The sequence below is a fragment of the Xenopus laevis genome, chromosome 3L, assembly GCF_017654675.1.
Source record: "Xenopus laevis strain J_2021 chromosome 3L, Xenopus_laevis_v10.1, whole genome shotgun sequence".
In the NCBI taxonomy this organism is placed as follows: domain Eukaryota; kingdom Metazoa; phylum Chordata; class Amphibia; order Anura; family Pipidae; genus Xenopus; species Xenopus laevis.
Genome location: NC_054375.1, coordinates 65,080,307 through 65,105,382, shown reverse-complemented (window position 1 = coordinate 65,105,382; position 25,076 = coordinate 65,080,307). Strand labels below are relative to the sequence as shown.

General features: G+C 38.7%; 1 protein-coding gene across 17 annotated transcripts in view; it reads left to right on the top strand.

Moving 5' to 3' along the window:
- The window catches only part of LOC108711084 (glutamate receptor-interacting protein 1), a 184,403-nt gene that overhangs the window by 63,086 nt on the left and 96,241 nt on the right, over positions 1–25,076 (top strand). The window contains exon 1 of one of the 17 annotated variants that reach the window (XM_041586333.1): positions 2,697–3,107. The exons of the other annotated variants lie outside the window; for them this stretch is intronic. Coding sequence (XP_041442267.1) covers positions 3,053–3,107 — 55 coding nt within the window. The 5' untranslated portion in view covers positions 2,697–3,052. Of the gene's footprint in view, positions 1–2,696; positions 3,108–25,076 lie in introns of those variants that run through there. 17 annotated transcript variants of the gene reach the window in all.

Here is a 25,076-nt window from a genome sequence, read left to right as displayed (position 1 = left end):
TGCCGGCAGAGAGAAACCTAGGGAGATAATCTGCTCCAAAGTATTGTTTATGTAGAAGGAAGTGACAAGAATACTATGTCGTTGTTGTCTAGAGATCCAATAGCGATGCTAATGCTATTTCCGGGACTTCTGCTCCGTCAAATGTAGAATCCATCACCAAATATTAAAATGTTATGAGTTGGGGTAAAACCTACAGATAATTATTAAAGACCATGAAGAAATAAAATCAGTTAAGATAATTGTGTCTTTTTAAACAATACTGGTTTCTGAAACAATAATATCAGACTTACAGTATTGCACTGACCAAGGCAAACATCTGCTGTTTGTCACAATGCTGTATAACTGATGAATACTTTCTTTGTGCCGTTAAATACCTATCATTCCTGTGAGCCAACACTCAATATATTCTATGGGAATTATAGATTCAAAAAGACAAAACGCAATCCTCAGTTGAAATGACAAAGAGCATATTGTATATTTTCAAGGTATAGCAGGGATACATATATAACAGGGATGGCCAGTTGTTGTTCAGCTGCAACCATAATTTGGCAGCTTTTCAGTTGTCTTGCACCTGATACCTTAATATCAACTAAACAGACCAATCCTTACTGATGGCCAAACAATCCTCTTGGTTTTTATTTTAATATTTTTAGTAGTTTACAGCAGTGGTTCTCAAACTGTAATACTGTCCCCCGAAGGGGACATGGAGCAGCAATCCAGTTGTTTCACCCCTAGTGATTGCCATTTGTCTCAATAAAGGGGTATTTTGAGGTGCTTTGTCATCTACAGGAGAAGCAATTTCCTATGGGCTGAATGTACCCTGTGTGCCGTCACGATAAATGTTTGGCAAATGGGACACATTGTTTAGATTGATCAACTCTCTGATATACTTGGTATTGAGTTTGTTAATACTGTTTGGTGGGGTTCTGATGCAGTTCTCCTGTTATATTAGTGCTTTTATATGAAGAGATGATGGTACGTTTGGTGCATATAATTTTCACCTGGTGTTAGGCTTATGGCACAGGCAGCTGTTTTTCGTCAATTTGAACATTTGCTTTTTTCCCCCCAACCTACTCAAAACATGTGGACAAAACCTACCAATTCCTCTCCCTCTGAAGAGCATGACAGTCTTGAGAATAATGGACAGGGCTGCACTGACTACATTGGGAGTTGGGTTATAAAGCAAATAAAGTTCTGTCTTGCATAAAAAGGGGCATTAACGCAAGGGTTGAAAACATAATTATGCCTCTTTATAGGTCACTGGTGAGGCCTCATCTGGAGTATGCAGTACAGTTTTGGACTCCAGTCCTTAAGAGGGATATAATTGAGCTGTAGAGAGTGCAGAGACATGCAATTAAACTGGTTAGAGGGATGGAAGGCTTAAATTATGAGGGGAGACTGTCAAGGTTGGGGTTGTTTTCTCTGGAAAAAAGGCGCTTGCGAGGGGACATGATTACACTTTACAAGTACATTAGAGGACATTATAGACAAATGGCAGGGGACCTTTTTACCCATAAAGTGGATTACCGTACCAGAGGCCACCCATTTAGACTAGAAGAAAAGAACTTTCATTTGAAGCAACGTAGGTGGTTCTTCACAGTCAGGACAGTGAGGTTGTGGATTGCACTGCCGGGTGATGTTGTGATGGCTGATTCAGTTAATGCCTTTAAGAATGGCTTTTACTGAAAGTAGGGAGGGGTGTGTGTGTATGGATGCTGGGATTTCATTTGGAGGGGTTGAACTTGATGGACTTTCTTTTTTCAACCCGATTTAACTATGTAACTATCAGTGGTGTAACAGGGCTGCCAACCATCTGCCCCTATGTGTATCCCATCAGCTTAAAGGGATACATGGGGAAAAAAATATTTTCAGTTAATAGTGCTGCTCCCGCAGAAATCCATTTTTCAAAAGAACAAACAGATTTTTTATATTTAATTTTGAAACGTAAAACATATTGTCAGTTTCCCAGCTGCCCCAGTCATGTGACTTGTGCTCTGATAAACTTCAGTGACTCTTTACTGCTATACTGCAAGTTGGAGTCATATCATCCCCTCTCTCCCCCCCCCCAGCAGCCCATCGGCACAACAATGGGAAGGTAACCAGATAGCAGCTCCCTGACACAAGATAGCAGCTCTCTGGTAGATATAAGAACAGCACTCAATAGTAAAATCCAGGTCCCACTGAGACACATTCAGTTACATTGAGTAGGAGAAACAACAGCCTACCAGAAAGCAGTTCCATGCTAAAGTGCTGGCTCTTTATGAAAGCACACGACCAGGAAAAATTACCTGAGATGACTGCCTAGACACCAATATTACAACTAAAAAAAAATACACTTGCTGGTTCAGGAATTAAATTTTATATTGTAGAGTGATTTATTTTTTAGATAATTATTTGCAGTGTAATTAATGTAATTTAGAAATAAAAACAGCATCATAAAAATCATGACAGAATTCCTTTAATTTCTTATGATCATTTTTAAATATTTCTTTTGCAAAAACAAATATTTGTACATTGAATTCTTTTTCTAACATAAGGAACTAAGCATTTGGCTTTTGAAGCTGGAATAGCTAATGTGAAAGGTGCAGTATTGCTCTTCTTTGATTGAACAGAAAAAAAAAGCAGTCCTCCTCCAGTGTTAATTTGCCTAGAAAAGCATCCCATTGAGAGGATAAGAGAATAGAGCTGGGCTGAGTGCACGGCCCTTCTTCTCGGAGGCTGGTTTGTGTGCTTGCCATAGTAATGTGAACATAAACAGGAGTAAGACAGAGGGAGACAAGACGCTGCTTTCTAGGTGCCTGGCAATTGATCCCGTGCTGCACAGGTTACTTGCTCAAGTGCTTGCGCTGAGCCGTGTGACTGATACACTGTCATTATATGACATAGAGCTGATCTCTGCATCAGCCACCAGGAATCAAACCGTCACCTTCCTCTGGGACTTCCTTCTCTCTCTTCTACACGCCAGGAATTCGTATGCTTGTGCTGCTGCTGCTGCTGCTACTACTCCTTCTCTCCAAGCAGGGCTGTGCACAGCAAACAGCAGCACATAAGGATGATAGCTGTCTCTTTCAAATGCCGCTGTCAGATCCTGCGGAGGCTGGTTAAAGGTAAGGGAAGGAGGCTGTTACAGCCACTCTAGTATCTGAGCTATTCTATGCACTGCCTGGGGGCTTGGGCTTCTAAATGTACCAGTCCTCACAATTTATAGGCAAGAAGCTAATATCTCAGTCAGTGCTGACTGCTTGGGTCTAGAATAACCCATTCAAAGCCAAGCCATATCATGCTTATTGACTGTACAGCCTGGTCCATATTGGAGTCTTGATGCTGCTACCCTAGTCTGTGTACTGCATGCCTGAGCTTAGCCAGCACAGAAGCCCCCCACTCTCCTTGTCTTTAAATACATCATATTGAATGATGTGCATCTTGCCTATTGAAATTGCTTTATCCCAATTACGATGTGCAGAAGTTTTTATTTTCTGAAAACTTCAATTTCTTATCTATGACCGCCGAATATACATCATACTTCACATTTTCAACAGTCTGGTTTATGTGCTATGAAAGATCACCAAATATTTTAGGAACGGCAGAATATATTTGTGTCATGGCTGTTTGCTGTGTATATATTTATATATATATATATATACATGTGTGTATTTAAACGGATAAATATTGTTAAAGAACCTGTTAAACAGATCTTTTATTGGAAATGACTGCAGAAGGGGTTTATGTAAATGAGGCAAAACAAACACAGCAATGCATTTTTTAAGTGTAATCCTATAAATATCCTGAAGAAACTAATTGTAACATTTTTATTAGCTTTGCTGAACCCTTATCCTGTGTTTAAATAGCAATGCTCCTATTACTGCAGTTAGTGATTCATAGGGAAGCAATAAAACTTTGTTCAGCCAACACATCATAAATAAGATGAATTGCAGTACACTGAAGGCACACAGGCATCCACATCATATAATATGTTGTTCACAAGTAATTTAAAAAGCACTGCACGTTCATTAAGGCACACGGTAGAGCACTCCAGTCCCCAGCGATAAGCTCTGCACACTCCTTCTGGCAGTGACAGGGTTAAGATGAAAAGGAAGCTGAACAAGCTGCATCCATCAGGAGAAAAACACTCCAACAGCCATTGTTTTCCATTTAATTGCTTAAATCCCTGCTATTTTATCCATACCTTTGCATTTGTTTTTTTTACTCATGCATCTGGAAGAGGCTGCTGTAATTCATGGATCTCTGCAGCAACCTGATAATATTTAAATAAAATGGTTAGAGGTCTGCGTCTCGCTCTGTAGCCAGCTGAGAATCCTCACCACTCTGCTAGGGCTCACTGTGCACGTCTTAGTGATACTGAAATATTTCACATGGATGGAAATGGCTTCTGATTATTTCATGCTATTGAGTGTTTAGCTTCTTCAGCGTGCCTTGTTCTTATGGTATGGAGATATTGATTGGGTGAAATGAGCACACTGTGATTTATATTTGTTTCCCAGCATTACCTTGTAAAGAGCAGATAGAGATAGAGGTTTACTAGTCTGCTGAACTGTTAAACAAATCTTGGAGATGCCAATAAACCCGAATGCAGAAATGTATTCCCTTTGCGTATTGTTCTTTAATAGAGCTAAAAGGTCAATATTCGTTGGAGATTTCAGAGATTATTTTTTAAATTGCAACAAGGCTGGTTCACCAACTTTAGAAAAAAAAAATATATGAACCTGGGTTGACCAACCTGCAGCTCTGCAGCAGCCACCTGTGAAATGGGGTAGTGATTAACCAGAAGTGGGTGGAGTTTGAGTCCTGGCTGGCAGGAAAAATCAAGTGTTTCATGGAAAATGGCCTACATTTACAAGACTAGAAATGCTGAGAGGTATTTGCTTTTAGCAAGGAAGTTCTATGGACCATGTACCTTCTCTGATTCTTGGAGTCTAGGGTAAATTCTTCTCTGTAGCCCTGATAGACTGGTAATACCTCCAGAAACTGGCAGTGGGGCTTCTTGGGTGTTGGTAAGTTATGTTTAGGGACCCTAGCTTTTATGTGTGTCCCTCCTCAGTGTTGGTGAGTTATGTTTAGGGACCCTAGCTTTTGTATGTGTCCCTCCTCAGTGTTGGTAAGTTATGTTTAGGGACCCTAGCTTTTGTATGTGTGTCCCTCCTCAGTGTTGGTTAGTTATGTTTAGGGACCCTAGCTTTTGGATGTGTCCCTCCTCAGTGTTGGTAAGTTATGTTTAGGGACCCTAGCTTTTGTATGTGTGTCCCTCCTCAGTGTTGGTGAGTTATGTTTAGGGACCCTAGCTTTTGTATGTGTGTCCCTCCTCAGTGTTGGTGAGTTATGTTTAGGGACCCTAGCTTTTGTATGTGTGTCCCTCCTCAGTGTTGGTAAGTTATGTTTAGGGACCCTAGCTTTTGTATGTGTGTCCCTCCTCAGTGTTGGTGAGTTATGTTTAGGGACCCTAGCTTCTGTGTGTGTGTCCCTCCTCAGCACATGTTCTAACAGCTCTATCTACAGCATAAATGAGCTTAGTTGTGCAAATGACACCTTCTATTCTGAGCTTCAGCTGAAAACCATCACCAGTTTTTTTTTCTCTGGACTTTCTGATGAGTCAGAGAAACCTGTGGTTAGATTGGATCTCCCTGCATTGGACAGCCCCCATGATTCTCCGCCATGGCTCTGGGAAATGCAAAAGTAAGGATATCATACAAGAAGAACTATCATCAGTGGGTCAGAAATCTGTTTACATTTTCACATTAAATGACTTGTTTGGCAGCTCCCGGTCTTTAATTACTGCTTGCCTTATGCCTCTTGGGATGGTTTGCTTTGCTGCTTGGAAACCAGGTGCTGTTCTGCAAGTTGAACAGATAACAATAACCACATGTCAATTTGTGAGTATGCACTTACAGTGGAAAAAAAATCTGCAATTATAATTCTAGTCGGATAAATTGTTTATGTAAGAATTATAGTTCTAAGTAAACGTTGCACCTTGCGCAGTTGCACATTGTAAATGCATAGCTCTGGAAGGAGAAATGCACTAAGCAGTGCTAAGATGCTCCTGTGAGGCAAGACTAATGCCAGAAATGTAACTAGGCATTCTAATTGGCTGAGGTGTTTACTGTCTGTAATGTGATATTGCAGTCAAGCTGTGCTTGCAGGACAAATCCTGCAGTGTAGGGTGGTTGTTTGAGTCTAACCTTGTGCTCTGTTGCATTGAAAGTGTTTTTCTGTCTGATCCAAAATCCAGGTTAAATGCAGCCCATAAAAATATTCATGTGTAGCAGATGAGCCTTTTCTGCCAAGTAAGCTGCCAAGCAACTGAAAATGTTTATTGCAGCATTTACATTCATTGCCTTTGTAACCTGACAAAAGATTTAGCAGCACATGTGTTGAAGTGGTATATTACCAAATTGGTTTAGACCAGATTGTTTGTCTGTACCTTGGTCTTCTCTTCTGTATTAGTCATCCAAAAAAAAAAATATCATGAGTATTAATCTACCGGTACTCTAAATCCAGGATATAACATTTTTTTTTAAATAATTTCTGCAGCATAGTGGTAGAAATGATGGTTTCCTTTTTCTTAAAGCTTGATGAAGTGGTTACATATTCAGCTCTCATTATCAGTCATTTGCTTTGGTTATAGGTTCTGTTTTTAATAACCGCATATAATGTGCAGAAGATTTAATTACACCGTTCCTCTAGTTCAATCAAACCTCATTTTTGCATTGATTTTTTTTTATCTCCACTGTATATTTTAATGCATGTGAGGAGAAATGGACATTTGCAGTCATAAATATTTTACTGTAAGTTCACAGTAAAAATCTCACATCTGTATTTTGCCAATTGTGAACTCTTGCTAAGGATGTGAACATGGATCTCATAAGCTCAGTAACACCTTTATCAAGAAGCTCATCCCTGCACCATGAGTGAGAATTTGATTTGCATAGCTTCATGGGGCTTTGGAGTCAGTTGTCTAAATCTGTTGTTTATAAACCCAGCCAACGTTTTTGTATATGCCTTCTGAACAGTATTAATTAAGCAGGAAAACAGTGCATTTTGCCAAAGGTGCCATGAAATAAAAGTTACAGTGCACAAGAAAAAAAACTAGACACGTTTTGTCTGCAAAGAATTGTTATTGCTTGTGTCTTTTCATGGCTGTACAGAAGCAGGCTCTTAACATTGACCAAGTTGTGAAACCTTCTCCATTTATATGTAACTGAACCCATGCACACAAACTGCATGTTAGGCTCATTCAAGACTTTCACTGGGACATTATTGCTGTGTCTCTGCCTAAGCCTCTCATGGGTTGTGCCCTGCAAGGCATTAGCAAGTGAGGGTCTGAGGCACTTATGGTAAAAACAGGAGAAGAGTAATTAAAAACAAGTTTATAATAGAATTAAAGCAAGCTTACCCCCAGGGTCGGATTGGACCAGTGGGTCCCAGCACTATGGGCAGCAGGGGTGAGTGAGCAGGTGGCGGGGGCCCCTGGGGCAGCAACCCTGGTGGGTCTCGGGTCCGATGTTGCTTACCCCCATAATTACCTTTACTTGAAAACACCAAAGTGCTTCATTTTGGCTCCTTGCTATTCCCATTATGAACCTGCTTCTCCAGCATTGCTTCAGTTATGGGACCTGTTATTCAGAATGTTTATCACCTGGGATTTTCCGGTAAAGGCATCTTTCTGTCATTTGGATCTCCATACTTTGAGTCCACTATAAAATAATTTAAACATTAAGGGGCAGATTTATTAAGGGTCGAATCAAAAATTAGAATTTTCACATTTTTTATGGTCAAAACTGTCAAATTCGATATCATACTCTGGCCCTTTAAGAATTCGAATTTGACTATTCGCCACTTAAAACCTGCCAAATTCCTTTATACTGTAAATCAGTGGGAGAGGTCCAGGGATCAATTTGGTGATGTTTGTAGCCTTTCTGACATTCGAGTTTTTGTTCGGAAATCAAATTCGAGTTTTCGGATCGGTAAAATTCGTCCAAGTTTTCACAATTCGATTTTTATAATAAATATCCCCCAATCGAATTTTGAATTCAATCAAATTTAAGGGAGTTTTCATGAATTCGAAATTCATACCTTGATAAAAGTGTCTCTAAATAAACCAAATAGGATTGTTTTGCCACCATAAGGATTTATTATATGCTTTTTTTTTTAAAGCATTTATTTTTATTGTTTTTTTAAGTAGTTAGGAGGGAAAGAAGGGTAGCGAGGAAAGGGGGGGTTAATCCTGCCTTGGGGTTCTTTATTAGTGCTGTTAGCTATATAACATAGTACCCTGCATGTTTCTCAATTAACACATGTGTTGCGGGATGTCCATCAAGGAGAACCAGTCCTTCCACATCAATCCATAGCTGCCAGTTTTTGTCAAAATTGGGCAGCCCCTGGCTCAAGATCAGGTACAAGGTACTGTTTTATTACTACAGAGAAAATGAGGATCGTTTATAAAATAAAAATTTAGAATTATTTGATTAAAATGGAGTCTATGGGAGATGGCCTAACTACAATTGGGAGCTTTCTCCTTGATGGGTCCCATACCTGTAACTTCTTCTGGCAGCTGCTATTGTTGGATTATTAATGAGACAGGTACAATGTCCAACATGTTTCCTATTTTCCTGAACTGTCACTTATGAATCTAAGACTACAATACAGAAAAATTGTAAAAAGAAAAAACTTACACTCGCACACCCTGGCCGTCCAGAAACACACGAATCCCAGGTGCTCGATGATATTGGAATTGGGCAACCTCAGAAGCAACGTGGACACAGAACACACCGGCACAACATGGGTACTACTAGCAGGTATAACCTTGCTCGTTTATTGCGGATGCAACGTTTCGGGGCGTGACCCCTTTCTCAAGATGCTTGAGAAAGGGGTCACGCCCCGAAACGTTGCATCCGCAATAAACGAGCAAGGTTATACCTGCTAGTAGTACCCATGTTGTGCCGGTGTGTTCTGTGTCTACAATACAGAAAAAGCCATGTCCAGGAGTTCTGACATATCTACGTAAATCTGCAAAGTGTTTGCCCAGAATCAACACCAGGTCCTAAACTATTAAAATGTAGAAAAGGTTGCATTATATTGTTCTTGTCCAAATGCCTGCAAAACCCCATTGTTAAAGAGATCAGTGCCCAAAAATAGTTCTGCCTACAATAAGTAGAGATGTGGGGGATCTTAACTTGAGATAGGTACCGTCACACACTTGGAAATAGACATATGTCCATTGGATATTACAAGCTGCCATAAGTGATACTGGAAAATAAACTGATTTCACCAGCGAATGGGTTTTAGAAGTATTTGCCAGTTCTCCTGAGCAAAGCCTCTGTCCTTCCTGTCAACAATGTATGGCTTTGCTTCAACATACTGCCTGACGTCTGCAAAATATATAGTACAGTGAACACACTGTAACTGATTGCATTACTGCTAGCATCAAAGCTTTGCCCTTTCATAAGTAAAGCAGGCATATTTCCATTCCAGTGCTTTATTTACAAGTTCCTGGTCAGGATACAGTATATATGTGTGCATGTATATAAGTGTACATGAACATGCACAATAGATTTTGCATATGAAAAAGAGAAACTGAGACATTAGCACAAAATAGATTGGAAATTTTGAAAACTGCAAGACCCTTCCTAATGAATTTAGTCAATTATACTCTATGTAATCTTGTGCTAAATAAGATCTGAATGATTGCTTCGTATTTGTAAGTTGCAGTATTTTTATACGGGGAAAATAGATCAAATTATATTCTAACACTGTGTACCTTTAACTGTCATTTGTATAATTCACATCTTCCCAGGCATGCTTTCAGGCTAACAGCAAAAGAGTAACTTGACGAGTCTGCCAAATACAGTACTATGTTTCAAGACTGAGTAAATAGCTTTATGTCCTCTCTAAAGTAAAGATACGTATATCTCTGAGTTTATTGGCAACTAGATTTAGAGAACTGCCTAAAAAAAAATTTCACGAATGAATATGTCTGTCATGAATCATTATTTATATCAAGTCAAGATTTGGTGTTAGCAATTTCTTCATCTTTGTTGTACAATGTTTGAGAATCCTGGATCAGACAATTATGTATGGATGGAATCACATGCAACATGTGGCTTTGTTTTTTACATGACTCAGGCTTCAAGTGGCAATATGATGGCAACTGCCAGAGAGGCTGATTTAAACTGCCACTGACCAATGATTTATTTTGAGCCTGTGGTGGACTATCTGGTCTCCGTGAAATGCCAAGGCATATATTGAAGCTCAGTACTTACAGTAGCTGGTATCAGTATACCTTTTAATTGTCATTCCTTTTTGCTTGAGAGGAAGTTTGCATACACAGGTATGGGATCTGTTATCCAGAAAGCTCCAATTTACAGGAAGATAGTCTTCCATAGACTGTTTCAAACAATTCAGATTTTTAAGAATGATTCCCTTTTTCTCTGTAATAATAGAACAGTAATTTGTACTTGATCCCAACTAAGATATAATTCATCCTTATTGGGTTTATTAAATGTTTAAATTATTTTTTAACATACAAAGTATGGAGATCCAAATTACAGAAAGACCCCCTTATTCGGAAAACTCCTGGTCCTGAGCATTATGGATAACAGGTCCAATCCCTGTATTTTATAAGCATTGTTACCTGTTAATGTTAACCCAGGTACATGTTTGGGTAAGGTGATCTTTGAGTGTGTTTGGAACCTTTCTTTATATTAGCACAGGGGAGCCAAAGCAAGAATGTAATTGAACATGGAATCAGAAACCCTTCGAATTCCATTCACAATCAACAGCTGTCAAGTCCAGCCACGGATTCATATAGCTCACTGACAAAGGACATACATTTACTTCTTTATAGGTTAATAATACACATGGCCATTTCCCAATGACCTGTGATCTATAGCAGGTAGCTATTATTATCAGCAATCAAAAGGCCAAGTGTGCATTGACCTAAGATTAGTATGCCTATCTGCTCTACTACATTTAAGCACATCACTCATCAATGCCTTAGTGCCTCATGATTTACTTTAGACACATCAAGTATTTTGAGACAATACCTAGCATCCACACAATTAACCACCTGCGAAATTGCTAGCACTATTATAACATATACAATTTATGGGCAATAATTCTGTGTCCTTCTCATTCGAAAAAAATGTCTTCCTGTCTGCTGTAAGCCTAACATGTAAATTCATGACCATAGGCAATAAAGGTAAGTGGGAAATGTCAGCAGCAGAAATTTAGTTACCTAGACATTTTATACTTGGGGAAACATTCCACAGCTCTGGCATGCTGTGTTGTAAAGCATTAGCTGACCTTTACATTTCCATAATTGTTGCTTGAGTGGAGGTAGAAAACCATATGGAAGACATAAGCAGAGATGTTTCTGTATAGTATCAGAAACAGAATGTGCAGGTGCTAATCTTCTAAATCACGTCTCTGAACCTTTGTCTGTCTGACAGCTTGATAGCTAATAACTTTCTTGATGAGAACAAGTTTCAATGATCTTTGATATTGATGGATGCCTTGCTGGAATATGGATAGTTAACAGCACCAGGTTTGCCATCAGAGGGAAGGAGGCCATAAAATGTAATTCAAGTACAATAAAAAAGATGTCAAAATCTATTAAATAGGCAGAACATTTCAGAGGTGGTGTTTTGTGGGGCAGTAGCCCTGTGCTTAGAGTTGAAAGCTATTGAAAGTCTAATTGTATCATTACATCTTTTAATGACTCTTGCCTGGAAGGGCTTTTCAAACAAGAACATATGTACTGTCAAGGGCAATTGGCTACCCAGACTGCAAAACCAGAGGAGGCTATTTTGCTGCCTGATAAAGATTTGCCCTGCTGTTATCTGCTGCCCCCTTTTACCCTGCCTGTACCCTCTGTTCCCCTGTTGTTAAGTAGATGGAAAGAGACGTGTCCCAACACAGTGTACCAGCAGCTTCTGCAGAACCATACCTGCCTAACTATAGCCATACCTCCAGTGACTTTCCAGGGACAATATACTCCAAATAAGATACACCACAAAACACTTCATAATGAGATCTTTGTATCTCTATTCTTTCTCTAACAAAAATGTGGGCATACATCAGCTATCAACTCAACTTCTCTTGAGCATCTGTAGCTTCCTGGGATTTATATGGTCCCAAAACAATGGTCTTGAGTTTTGAATAATCAAATAAACCTCCATTGGCCACCACTCAGTTGGACAAATTGGTGAAACACACACTTGGTTGGCAACTCAACAATCTCTGTATTTTGTAACCCCACTGTTATGCTCTCTAACCTTCAGATTGAGTATTTCTAATGTCTCAAAGGTGTGATGTTGATATCCAGTTTGAAACCACTGCCTTTAAATGGACCTTCAGTTTGTAGACAGTCAGAATTCTACCACAAGCCCTAGGTAACACCATGCTTTTTGATGAACCCAGCATATGAATTCCTAATGACTGCACAATGTTGAACTGAAAAATTCATATCTAGCCAGCGCTGCTGGGCATCTGGGGACAGACTGGGAGTTGGAGTTTTCATGAAACATAATTTGAAGTGGCAGGTTTTAAACATGCCGGTATTGCTCTGTCTGTATATGAGGATAGCTACCGGTCCTCTGATTAGTCTCCAGTAATCCCTCTCTTCTTCATCCAAATACCATATTACATACCTTGTTAGTTTCATTAATAATACTGAGCCCATGCCAATCCTTTCCAGTTTCTTTACTTTAACTGTACAATCACAAGTTTCCTTTAGTACAAAACAGAACAGGTCATACATTGTTTTATGCTTCTATTATTTAATATAACAATTCTTCAACCTTTTTGATATTTGCAATCTTTTTTAATTCCTATTATGTTTTCTGTTAGAGTGTTATGTAGTGTGCAACAAGGATAGACTAATCAGTTCCCCAAATATTGCGACTCCAGCAGGCGTCTTTAGCAACCAAATAGTTAGTAACCAGGTAACTAACCTTGCCCCTCCTGGTAACTAACTTCCTGTAAACCTAAAAAGAAAAAAGCCACTTTAAAATTTATATTGTTGTCAGAAAATGGCTGTTTTGAAGGGACAGTGTTGTCTAATAATTAATAAGGTTTACCTTAATGTTATTGAAATATTTACATTATCTAAATCATTGTATTTATTAGTATGACTACCTTTCAAAGACTCTGTAAAACAGTCCCCTGTTATCATATTATCAAAACAAACTGAGTGTTGCTCAGATCCTACAGTTGGCATGCTGAGGGCCAGATTCAGTTAAAGGAGACTTATCTTCTTATTCAATTTCCATAGAGCCAGATACCACACATGAAAACTATGTTTAAGTCTATGGGAAAAACTGAATTAGGAGAGAGGGTTTTTTCTCTTCGAATTGAATCTCAGCCAGAAGTTTCACCATTGTCTTATTGATATGAATCAAACCTTAAGTATGCTTCACAACTGCTTAGCATATCTAACCTATTCTTAGCTGTATTGCCTAAATCCAGCTCCACGTATGCAGAACACCATTACATTTACATCCCTCTCTCTTAGATGAGCCCCTGCAACAGGTGAAGGAATGTTCAGAGCAGGTTGAACTGTCAACACACTGCCCTTTGGGCAGATTTATGAAAATGTGAGATTAGAGCTCACCACAGAAAATGTTCTATTTATTCCTTTGGGATTTTTTAGAAGTGTATTTATCAATGGGGGGAAGTTAAAGTTCACAATTTTATAAACAAGCTTTTAAGAATCCCATAGGGATAAATAGAAAGTGGATGAATTTTCTGTGGTGAACTCTAATCTCACATTTTAATAAATCTGCCACTGTGTGTTGACGATTCAACCTCCTCTGACTCTTCCTTCACCTGTTGAAGGGGCTCATCTAAGAGAGAGAGGGATGTAAATGTAATGGTGTTTTAAATAAGTGGAGCTGGGTTTAGGCAATACAGCTAATAAAGAGTTACAAGTAGCATCAGATAGTTCTCAGTTAGTGGTATAACACACACTTAGTAGTCACTACAGGTACTGTCTCCCAGTGTTTCAGCTACCTCAAGGAATTACACACGATTCCCGGAGTCCTTACCCACTAGAATTCCCTATGCTTGGTGAGTACCATATGGGAAACTACTTCACACTAGATCTCCTCAGAGGAGTACAGACTGATTTTAAGATTTACCCTGTCCATCTAACACTCCCAAGAATGTTCTATTACAAGATCTGCTATCCACTGTCTACATTCACAAGGTCCAATTTACAGTGGGTAGGAATGAGCAACAACTGGGTGCATGAAAATTTTCTTTGAACACATGCAGATTTTCTTTATGCTGTACAGTGTGCTGTGTGTGCCATAAATTGTATGGGGGAGAATACGCCTACATCTTAAAACAAACATTATTCCTAAATCTTGCCCTGACTAGCTTTCGAGGGAGTCCTGCCACAATTTGCGTTTAGAATCTCAGCAGTGAGATTCATTAGTATATGCCATTTTAGATTAGTGCTTCTCTGTATCTTGTTTGTAGGTAATATTACACTACTAATAGGAGAACTTGGCCTTGTTTCAAGATTTTTGAGTATTTTAATGGTGGTCGGAAAAGTATAGTAGAGCAGACCTTAAAGATGAATATTTAAGCAACAGATAGTTTATAGCATATTAAGTGGCATGTTAAAGAATCTTAATAAACTGGAATATATATTTAAGTAAATATTGTCACATCGCTTGCCTTGAACCACCAATTAGAGATGATCTGTGTGCTGCCTCAGCGATCACCTGACCAGAAATACTGCAGCTCTAACTGAACTGTCTGTCTGTTTATTGGCTCATGTAACCTAACATGTATGGTTTGTTTGTGTGCACTGTGAATCCTAGGATCCCAGAGGGCAACCCTTATTTTAAAATATAATATTTTTAAATGCCAATTTTCTATTTAGAATTACCCAATGGCACATACTACTAAAAAATATATTTTTATGAAAATGGTTTATTTACATAAAACAGGGTTTTACATTTGAGCTGTTTTATGCAATATATTTTTAGAGAGACCTACCCGTACCATTGGGGGGTATAGCTTTCCTTTAAAGGAGTACATCAATTTAAAAATAAAAAACTGGGTAAATAGATAGGCTGTGCAAAGTATAACAATGTTTCTAATATAGATGCTGTGCCCCACAAACAACTGCTTTCTAAACTAAGGTCTGTTGGGCTTAATGAAGTCGTTTGCACATGGATAGGAAACTGGCTACAGGATCAGGTACAGAGGGTGGTTTTTAATGGTACATTCTCTACTTGGATTAAGGTTCTTAGTGGGGTCCCTCAGGGCTTGGTATTGGGACCACTTTTATTTAACTTGTTCATTAATGACTTAGGGGAGGGTATTGTAAGTAATGTATCAGTGTTTGCAGACAATACAAAACTATCCAGCCCAATTAATTCCATCCAAGATGTGGCATCCTTGCAAAACGATCTTGACAAACTGGCAATCTGCGCAGCTAAGTGGCACATGAGATTCAATGTTAATAAATGTAAAGTCATGCACCTGGGATGTAAAAATATCCAAGCCACTTATACCCTTAATGGTACTGCACTAGGGAAATCCATTATGGAAAAGGACCTTGGAGACCTTGTAGATGATAAACTTGGCTGTAGCAGGTAATGCCAGTCAACAGCATCAAGGGCAAATAAGGTCTTGAGCTGTATTAAAAGGGGCATAGAGTCAAGGGAGGAGGGGGTCAATCTTCCACTGTATAGAGCACTTGTAAGGCCCCATCTAGAATATGCCGTACAGTTTTGGTCTCCATCACTCAAACAGGACATTATTGTATTAGAGAGGGTACAGAGAAGGGCAACTAAGCTGGTAAAAGGTATGGAAAATCTTAGCTATGAGGAAAGACTGGCCAAATTGGTGATGTTCACAGGAGAAGAGGCATTTAAGGGGTGATATGATAACTATGTATAAATATATAAGGGGATTGTATAATAATCTCCATATAATAATCTCTCTAATGCTTTGTTTACCAGTAGGTCTTTCCAGCTGATACAAGGTCACCCAATCCGATTAGAAGAAAAGAGGTTCCGCCTAAATATTCAGAAGGGGTTTTTACAGTGAGAGCTGTGAAGCTGTGGAATTCTCTCCCTGAATCAGTTGTACAGGCCGATACATTAGATAGCTTTAAGAAGGGGTTGGATAGCTTTTTAGCAAGTGAGGGAATACAGGGTTATGGGAAATAGCTCATAGTACAAGTTGATCCAGGGATTAGTCCGATTGTCATTTTGGAGTCAGGAAGGAATTTTTTCCCCCTCTGAGGCAAATTGGAGAGGCTTCAGATGGATTTTTTTGCCTTCCTCTGGATCAACTAGCAGTTAGGCAGATTCAAAAAAAACTAAAAGGTTGAACTTGATGGACGTGTGTCTTTTTTCAACCTTACTTACTATGTTACTATGTAGTTAGTTAGCCAAAAATGTAATCTATAAAGGCTGGAGTAATATAATAGCCAGAATCCAACTTCCTGCTTTACATCTCTCTAACTCTGAGTTAGTCAGAGACTTTAAGGGGGCCCAAATGGGACATAACCGTTCAGTTAGTTTCCTTTGATCCTTAGCCTGCAGGTCAAATTCAAAAGCAAACAGTTATGACGCATATGCCCCCCCCCCTCAAGTCACTGATTGGTTACTGACTTTATTTTGCAGTTAGCCAGGTTTTTTTTTTTACACTAAACAATTCCTTTAAGCCTTATATATATATTGTTCTGAGAAACAGACTGGGAAATGAATGTGAAACTTTCTAGGGCTCAAACTTCAGAATATATATACCTAAGATAGGGTGTGATTTTATTCACTGAAGCACACAGTGAAATAGACACATCTGAAAGGAGGTGTAAAGGCAGTGATAACAATTCAGATACTGTATAGATAGAAAAGGTGTCATTATATCTTGCATACACATATTGCCCCCATGGTTATACCCCTATCTTGCAGGAAAGCTCACCAAATTAGTCATGAATACAGGTTTTTTTTTTGTCTGTACTACAAAATAGCAGCATTTATACATAAATCAGTAATCATACCTATTATATAGATATATCTCTACTTTTTCTTGTGCTTGTTGAGTAAATATTAATATACTGTATGCTGGCCAACTATCTTGTGTAACAAGCTTCTCTCTTTAACTGTAAATACCAAGCACGGTGAAAGCTACAAGGTAGAATAATCATTAGAACAGTTTATAGTGTTGTAAAGTGTTTAGCAAGTGATAGCGAGGAGATATACAGCTCCTGCAGGAACAGTAATTGTAATGCAATAGTGTGTAGCACTTGTGTGGATGTAATTCTCTCATGCACACGTGAAAAGTTCATGTCCTTGTTTATGAGAGGTTTAGAGAAAGAGATTCTGTTTCAGTATCCAAGGCAGGCTGATTATTTTAATATTCTTTTGTTACTTCTTCCATGCAGTCGTATCACGCAAAACTAATATCTGCAGTTATTTTTCTCCAGTGTTTTGTATTCTTAAAGGGACTGTAAATACAAGGTTGCTGCTAAAGGTAATGGAGAATACTAAATACTTCTATTTATGTAATGAAATGTGTGATTACATATCCTAGCCATTGTTTTAGCCATTCTTCTATGGTTTGCTGGACTGTGGAGCCTTTTGTGCGTAACTTTAACTCCACAATCTTTTTGTGGGATTTGGCACAAAGAAGTGTCCCTTTACTTCAATAATAGTATGTTTTAAGGAACTATTTATTTATAGGACAGTTTGATATCTTTATACTCGTCTGTATTGACTTGCTATTTTTGCTCTTGCCTTTGGCTCACCTGACCTGTCCACAAGTGAATCTTATCAGTCACTGGGCTCACAACAGTGCTGCCCAACACAACCTGTTGCTACGTTTTATTTATTATTATTTTTAAGAGGAAGATTTCACATTTGGTCCATAAATAATTAGGGGCATCCTCTAGCCTTATAGGTTTGAGTTTTGCAGTGAATTGTTCATTAGGTTTTTCCATGACTTCAAAATAGGAATAGCAGTAGATCCAGTATTGTTTTCTGGACTTGGAGGTAACATATTCTGCCAAAGGTCTGACGTCCACTGCAGTTCCCAATATTGAGGAAGGCTGATGCCATATTTCTATATTTAAAGATCCACCCAAAACCATTGTATTTCCATGCAACTTCAAAAGACATAGAATAAGACATCCACCTCTATACTGCATATCGGACACTACCCTAGTGCATCCACCACAGTTTAGCCCTATTTAACAATTTGTAGGAAATGTATTTAAAGATGGATTCATTTTGAGCTGATGGGATCACTCCTGTAACAGACAATTGCAAGGTGAGCGAGTAGGAAGGGACGAGATGTTTTGTTAACCTCTATTCATAGTGCAACACAGAGGTTGCCAGGCAACAATCCAGATGTCAGTGTAGAAGAGAACATAGAAAACACTAATTGCTAGTAAAGGATAGATTCTAAAAAAACAAAAAAAAACCAATGTGACATAATGGTTGCATTAATTCTGTAAGGAATGCCATTTTATAATAAACGTTCAGAAAAATATTTATCATAGGTAAAATTGGGATTTTCTAAAATGTCTTTGTTTTGTGCCAGACTTGTTATTTGTCAAACAATGTGTGGGAAAGGGTAAAGCAGTTGAATTCTAATATTTCCTATGGGAGGAAATCACTCAGGTAACCAATGATGTAAAGTTGATGAAAAAGAACTATAATAATGTAAGATTATATTAAACTGAGTGGCACAGTTGCTCTACTATGAGCCTTACCCCAATAATATGCTCCAGGTGAGACCTTAACTTCCAGGGCATGAGCCCTCGCAATGGTGTGGAGGCAGGGTGTTGTGCAACTGTAACTCTATGCAAAGCACAATAATTGGGTGGCAGTGGTTCTTGAACAATAATGGAACTTATTTATTAGAACATATCCACATGGGAGAATAGCATATGATTCAGAAGGCAACCAAGGGATAAGAGCCACTATATACTCACAATGGTGACAATCAGTCTACCAAGAGTTTCTCCTGTTTCCTCTGAGGACACTTTGCATGGGGATACCTTTGGGCACAATGTTTGGGGAAGGCATAGGAAATGGGGAACACATTCATCTATCCTCGACATTATTGTTTTAACCTATGCCAGTCCAGTTTCATGAACATTGATTGTAAAATGAATTTGAATCAATTAAATCATATCTATTATCTATAACTACAGACATGGGTTCAGACCTTCCAAACCTGCCAACTTTTGTAAAATGGACATGGTATTTAGGGGTTGTGGCCAAAAAATGGGTGTGTCCAAAAAATGTATCCGCGATATGTGCAGCACAACTTTTTGGCCCTCTTTCCAATTTTTAAATGTTGGGAAGTATGTTACTGCTCCCAGTTGCAGAGATGCCAACCAACCCCATGCTTTGAGTGATAATAATCCAGCCCTGGATTTTTAAGACTAAATTCCTTTCACACTTAATGGTAATTTGAAATAAGGTTTTAAGAAGGTTCAGAGTGGGTCATTATCACCCTCACATCATGCAGTTGGTTGATACCTCTGCAGCTTTATGTCAGCATTGACATCATCTTGCTTTGCATTTCACAAATATCTCACAGTTCCAGCTTATTTTAGAAAAGAGATACATCTCTCTACATCCAGTTCTCCTACTGTAGGAACCCACACATGCTGGGGCCTGGAATTCTTGTCCTCTCCTCCAGCTATATTTTTTTTAAAAGGTATTTATTTATTAACTTTCATGAGGGTACAAGAGATTGGTACAGACATATTCCATTTTGCACCTCTGAAAGCAATTTTCAAAAATTTCAGACCTTGGGATCCCCAACATGAGAGAAAGGTGATAAGAAAGGAGAAGGGAGGAAGATAGATAGGAAGAAAAAAAGCAGAATGAAAAGAGGGGGGGAGAGAGATTGACCATTCTGTAGAGAGAAAATACAATGCAGGGACATTGTTTAAACATCAAATTCACACTGTAATCCCCTGTATTGTTCACACATGTGATCCCCCTGCATTGTTCACACTTGTGAAACTTCTATTGTTTATATCCTAAAACCCTGTACTGTTCACACCTGAGACCCAGACTGAAACTGCCCACATTATTCTCCTGTTCACACCTTATTCAAAATGCTAATGGGGCACCAGCACTGTGTCACTGTATGTAGTACATATTAGACTGGTCCTGATTCCTGTCTCCTGCTCTGTTCTGTCTTCCCTATGTTCCCTGTGTGTGTCATACTTTGATATTTGTTCTGGGGGTTTGTTAGCATTTGAAAATTATTGTTAGTGGCCCATAAGGTGTTTAATCATATGCTGGGGTACTGTATTATACACAGGGGAGGAAGAGGCATATGGATTTAAGGGAATGTCTTAATATGACTTAGCTTTTTTCACATATGAGTGACATCCTTGCCAGGGCAGACACAAGGTAGTTTGGCACCCTAGGCAAGAGCTTCAATCAGTGCCCCCTGTCCTGCATTACCATTTCCCTCCTTACCATGATGGTTTTTAAATAAAGAGAGCAAGAAAGTGTACAACACTTTTTCATTTATATTACTGCCCCCTGTACCTGTACCAGCAAGCTCAGCAGCCATCCATCATACAGCCCTCCTGCAGCCATCATATTGCCCCAATCTTTACCTGTGTCAGCAGCAGCCAAAAATAAATCAGATCACATCATATTGCCCCCAAGTATTTATGTACCAGTGCCAGTGCCCAGCAACAACAGCAAACATATGGCCCCAAATCTGTACCTGGCTGTGCCAGCAGGAAGCTTTACACTTAAAGGAAAACTATACCCCCAAACAATGTAGGTCTCTATAAAAAGATATTGCATAAAACAGCTCATATGTAAAACCCTGCTTCATGTAAATAAACCATTTTCATAATAATATACTTTTCTAGTAGTATGTGCCATTGGGTAATCATAAATAGAAAATTGCCATTTTAAAAAATAAGGGCCGCCCCCTGGGATCGTAGGATTCACTGTACTCACAAACATACCAACAAACCATACATGTTAGGTCACATGAGCCAATTAACAGACAGAGTTGTGTCTTTTGCTTCCACACTTCTTCCTGTTGCAGTTAGAGTTGAAGTATTTCTGGTCAGGTGATCTCTGAGGCAGCACACAGACCATCACTAAATGGTGGCTCAAGGCAAGAGATGTAAAAGGGCAAGATTTACTTAAATATATATTCCAGTTTGGTGAGATTCTTTAATATGCCACTTAATATGATATGAACTATCTGTTGCTTAAGTGTTCATTTTGGGGGTATAGTTTTCCTTTAACGGTAATAGAAAGAATGTCTTGAGTTCAGTGCAACTGTGCAAGGCTGAGAGCAAGCGAGAGCCACACCAAACAGGCCGCAAGCTCTCTGCCTCTCTCTGTCATCCAACACATCAGTGACGTCATAGACGCACGTCGCGGTAAACCGCACAGAAGGAGCTGTTACTTGTCGGCAAGAGGGAGAAGGGGAAGGAGATGGATTCCACCCAACTGGGTGACCATGATTACTGAAACAAATTATTAAATAAACGCTTGAAAAAAACAAAAAAATTAATGATGATGGCGCCCTAGACAGCTGCCTACTCTGCCTACCCCTAGTTCCAGCCCTGATCACTGCAGTGAGCACCAACCATTTGTTTTTTTGGTGTGCTATTAATGTGGCCATGGTATTGCAGTAACATGGGTGTGGTTTAAAGTGGGTGTGGTCTAAAACAGGGAGTGGCTAACACTGGCTTCCGTTATCGGCCCTCCAACATGTAGATTAGAAAAATTCTGGCCCTCGGTACCATAGAAATTGGACAGCACTGTGTTAAACCATTACTGTGATACAGTAAGGCAGTACATAATTTCATTTAGAAAATGAGCCCTGTTTATATAAGCACAATATAAAGTAGAAACTGTTAGAATTCAGTGGTAGCTTGGCAGCTTACCAGTTCAATCTGTTATTTCTTTTTGTGCTTTGACAAGTATTTCCTTATTCTTAAACCTGCCATATGTTCATCCCAAGTATACAGTTGTTTCTTCCATAAATAAAACATGTGCCTTTCTCCTTATATGTATAAGGGAGTGGGAATCACCAAGGCATTCTACTTTGGCTGGGATAGAGCAGCCGTGTCTACTTATAAACATTGGCATATTTTTATAGCGACGTATTAAGGCAAATAATCAATAGAACAATGGTCACTTAAAGTAAAAAAGCAATATAAGTTATTGGGGCCCACCCTGCACTACTTTTTATATTGCCACAGGTCCTGCTTAGTGATGGGCGAAGTTTCGCCACGAATTTTGCGAATTTCCTGCAAAATTCGTGAAACCGGTGAAGAATTTGCAAAACAACTATTTTGACGCCCGCGACAATTCATCGGTGTCAAAATCAGCGCCGTCGCCTGAACCGTTGGCAGCGTCAAAAAACTTTTGGCGGTGCCAGTGGAAAAAATTTTTAGTCGCTGCTGATTTTTCACCAGCGACCAAACTGCCAAACTGCCAAATTCGCCCATCACTAGTCCTGCTTTATACTGTGATCATACAACAGCCTTTGGGTCCGTTGTCTCTCTGTTTATGTTACTGGTATATGCATAATGGTATAAGGAATTTTGTATTAACCATTATATGTGGTTTATGGATATCTGGTTACCATAAAAATTGACCACATTTTCCAGGTGCATTTTTTGCAGGAGAGTTGGGGATGCCAACAATATAAAGCCTTAGAACTGGAGCACTTAATTATTTATCAACAAATAGCAGTTCATCTCTTTTTGGGGAGACAAAGCCTCCTGTAATCTTCATTACTCTCTGCCTCTGGTTTTTCGGTTTTCATATGTAATATGAGGGACCTGTAACAGTTATCAGTGTATACAGATGCAGCCACTTTGGTTTGTCTGTTTGACACAGAATAACTAAACACAGATATCCCATTTATCTCATTTAACACAGAAAACTGTGTCACAACATCCCATCTAATTAAAGCATTCACCATTGTAAACAATGATGCTTTGGTATGCTAATGAAAAGGTTAAATGCATTAAATGGGTTAAGATGACTTTAGATAACACAGTTTCTTCAATTAACCCTGAGTCATGACGCATTTAACTCACAAATCCAAGTGGCTTCATCTGTATGTTGCTTCCTAATGATTGCATTCTATAATTAGTGCTCTTACATGTTGTTTATAAACTCATTCTGAGTGTGAAAAACCACATATATTTTGTTTATGCATTTTTCTAATTGTGTTTTTTTTTTAGTTTCAAATGCAACCTTTTATTCTTTTGTTCTTAGAATGCACACCAAGCACAAGAAATTGAAGCATGTTGTGTCAAAAAAAAAAGAGCTCAATGAAAAACATCTGCTATAAATCGCAGATGTGAACTATGCAACAGGCAAAATGTAGCGGAAACAATTGGCAGATGCATTTAGGCGCACTCAAACCTGCTTCTCAAACGTACACAAAAACACCCTGGTGTAAAAACCCTAAGTGAAGATAACCAAACCTATGATGAACAAAATTATTGTTCCAGGGTGGGTGATCAAACAAACCTAACCATACCAAAATGGCAGCAGTGCTTTTAACAGTACACATGAATTAATATCTTGTTAAATACTGCATAAATGGCATTATAGCCAATTACAACAGACTCATTTTGTATCATATTATCATGTGAGCACACTGCAGCCTTAATTTAAATTAATTGCATCTTGTTAAGTCATTTCCTCTTTTACTGTTCACTTTCAAGTTCAAAAATAACATGCAAAATATAAATCATGAAATGGAAATCTCAAACAAATGGTGTAAGAAGTAAGCCTAGAGAGCATGCCTGTGGGATGTATCTGTGCCATGATTGTGCTGCTTACACAGTGAAATTGCATTTCCCACATTCCAGCAGCTCTGTAACAGTGTTGTGCGTCATTAGGTAAGACATGCACTAATATGCTGCCCAGCCACCCCCTTGTTGCTAGAAAAGCTTGTTATTTTGGATGCTTGTCAAGGCCATATTTTATAAGTTCTTTAATCTTGTATGTGTGCTATTTCAAATTCAAAGGGTTATTTCCAACTGAATTTTGATTTGGGTTTGGGTTTTTTAAAGAGGATGTACACACAAAAAATACAGTTGTATCAGAAATTGTGATTCTCAGCAACTTTACAATATATGTTCTTTACAATTTCAATAGGTTTAAATTATTTGTTAACAGTTAGGCCTTGTCATTAGTGATGGGTGAATTTATTCCCCAGACGCGAGTTTGCGGTACATTCCCACAATTCGCAAAACCGACGCGAAAATTCGCTGGTGTCAAAAAAAAAATTGGATGCCGGTGTCCGTCTTTTTCACGTCAGCACATTTGAACGGATGCCGGCGCTGTTTCACAAATTTTTCACCGTTTCACGAATTTTGCTGGAAATTCGCAAATTTTTCATCAAAGCAAAATGGCCCAAATTCAGCCATCACTACTTGTAATGGAGACAAACAGACTTTTAGATCCTATTTTCATTGAACAAGGCCGCATCTGTAAATGTGATGCATATGTAAATATAAGGAACAGAGCTATGAAGAAACATGATACTGCAGTTACATTTATAAATAACTTTAAAATCACTGCAATATGAATCACTGTATACTGGCAAAGTATTACAATTCTATTCTAATTATATACAATCAGATCAAATTTTATTTTGGGGATTTTATCAGCTTTGAATTGAAAGTAGAGGGTATTGTATCTCATAACACCTCTTGTCTTTGTAATGTCACATAGTAGGACTAGCTTCTTCTTGTACTCTGTTGTTGTAACTCTGTTCAACTCCTGAAATCTCCTGGAATATTGATAATAGGCAGAATTGAGTTTTGAGCCAAATATTGTTTTAGGAAGAGTGCACTGCAGAAGGTAAAACTATCGTTACCATAAAAGTGACACTAATATTACAGCAGTGGCTGAGATTTGTTGCATTCGGTGACTGGCTGTCGCTAAAGCTAATGCCCATGTTTTATGGCTCCCTGAAAAGCCGTTATGCAGCCCAGCATATCAAAATGAATGCATTAAGTCTCATCCCTTGTAAAAAATATAGTTCAATAAAAGCAGCTGCAATTACAAGGT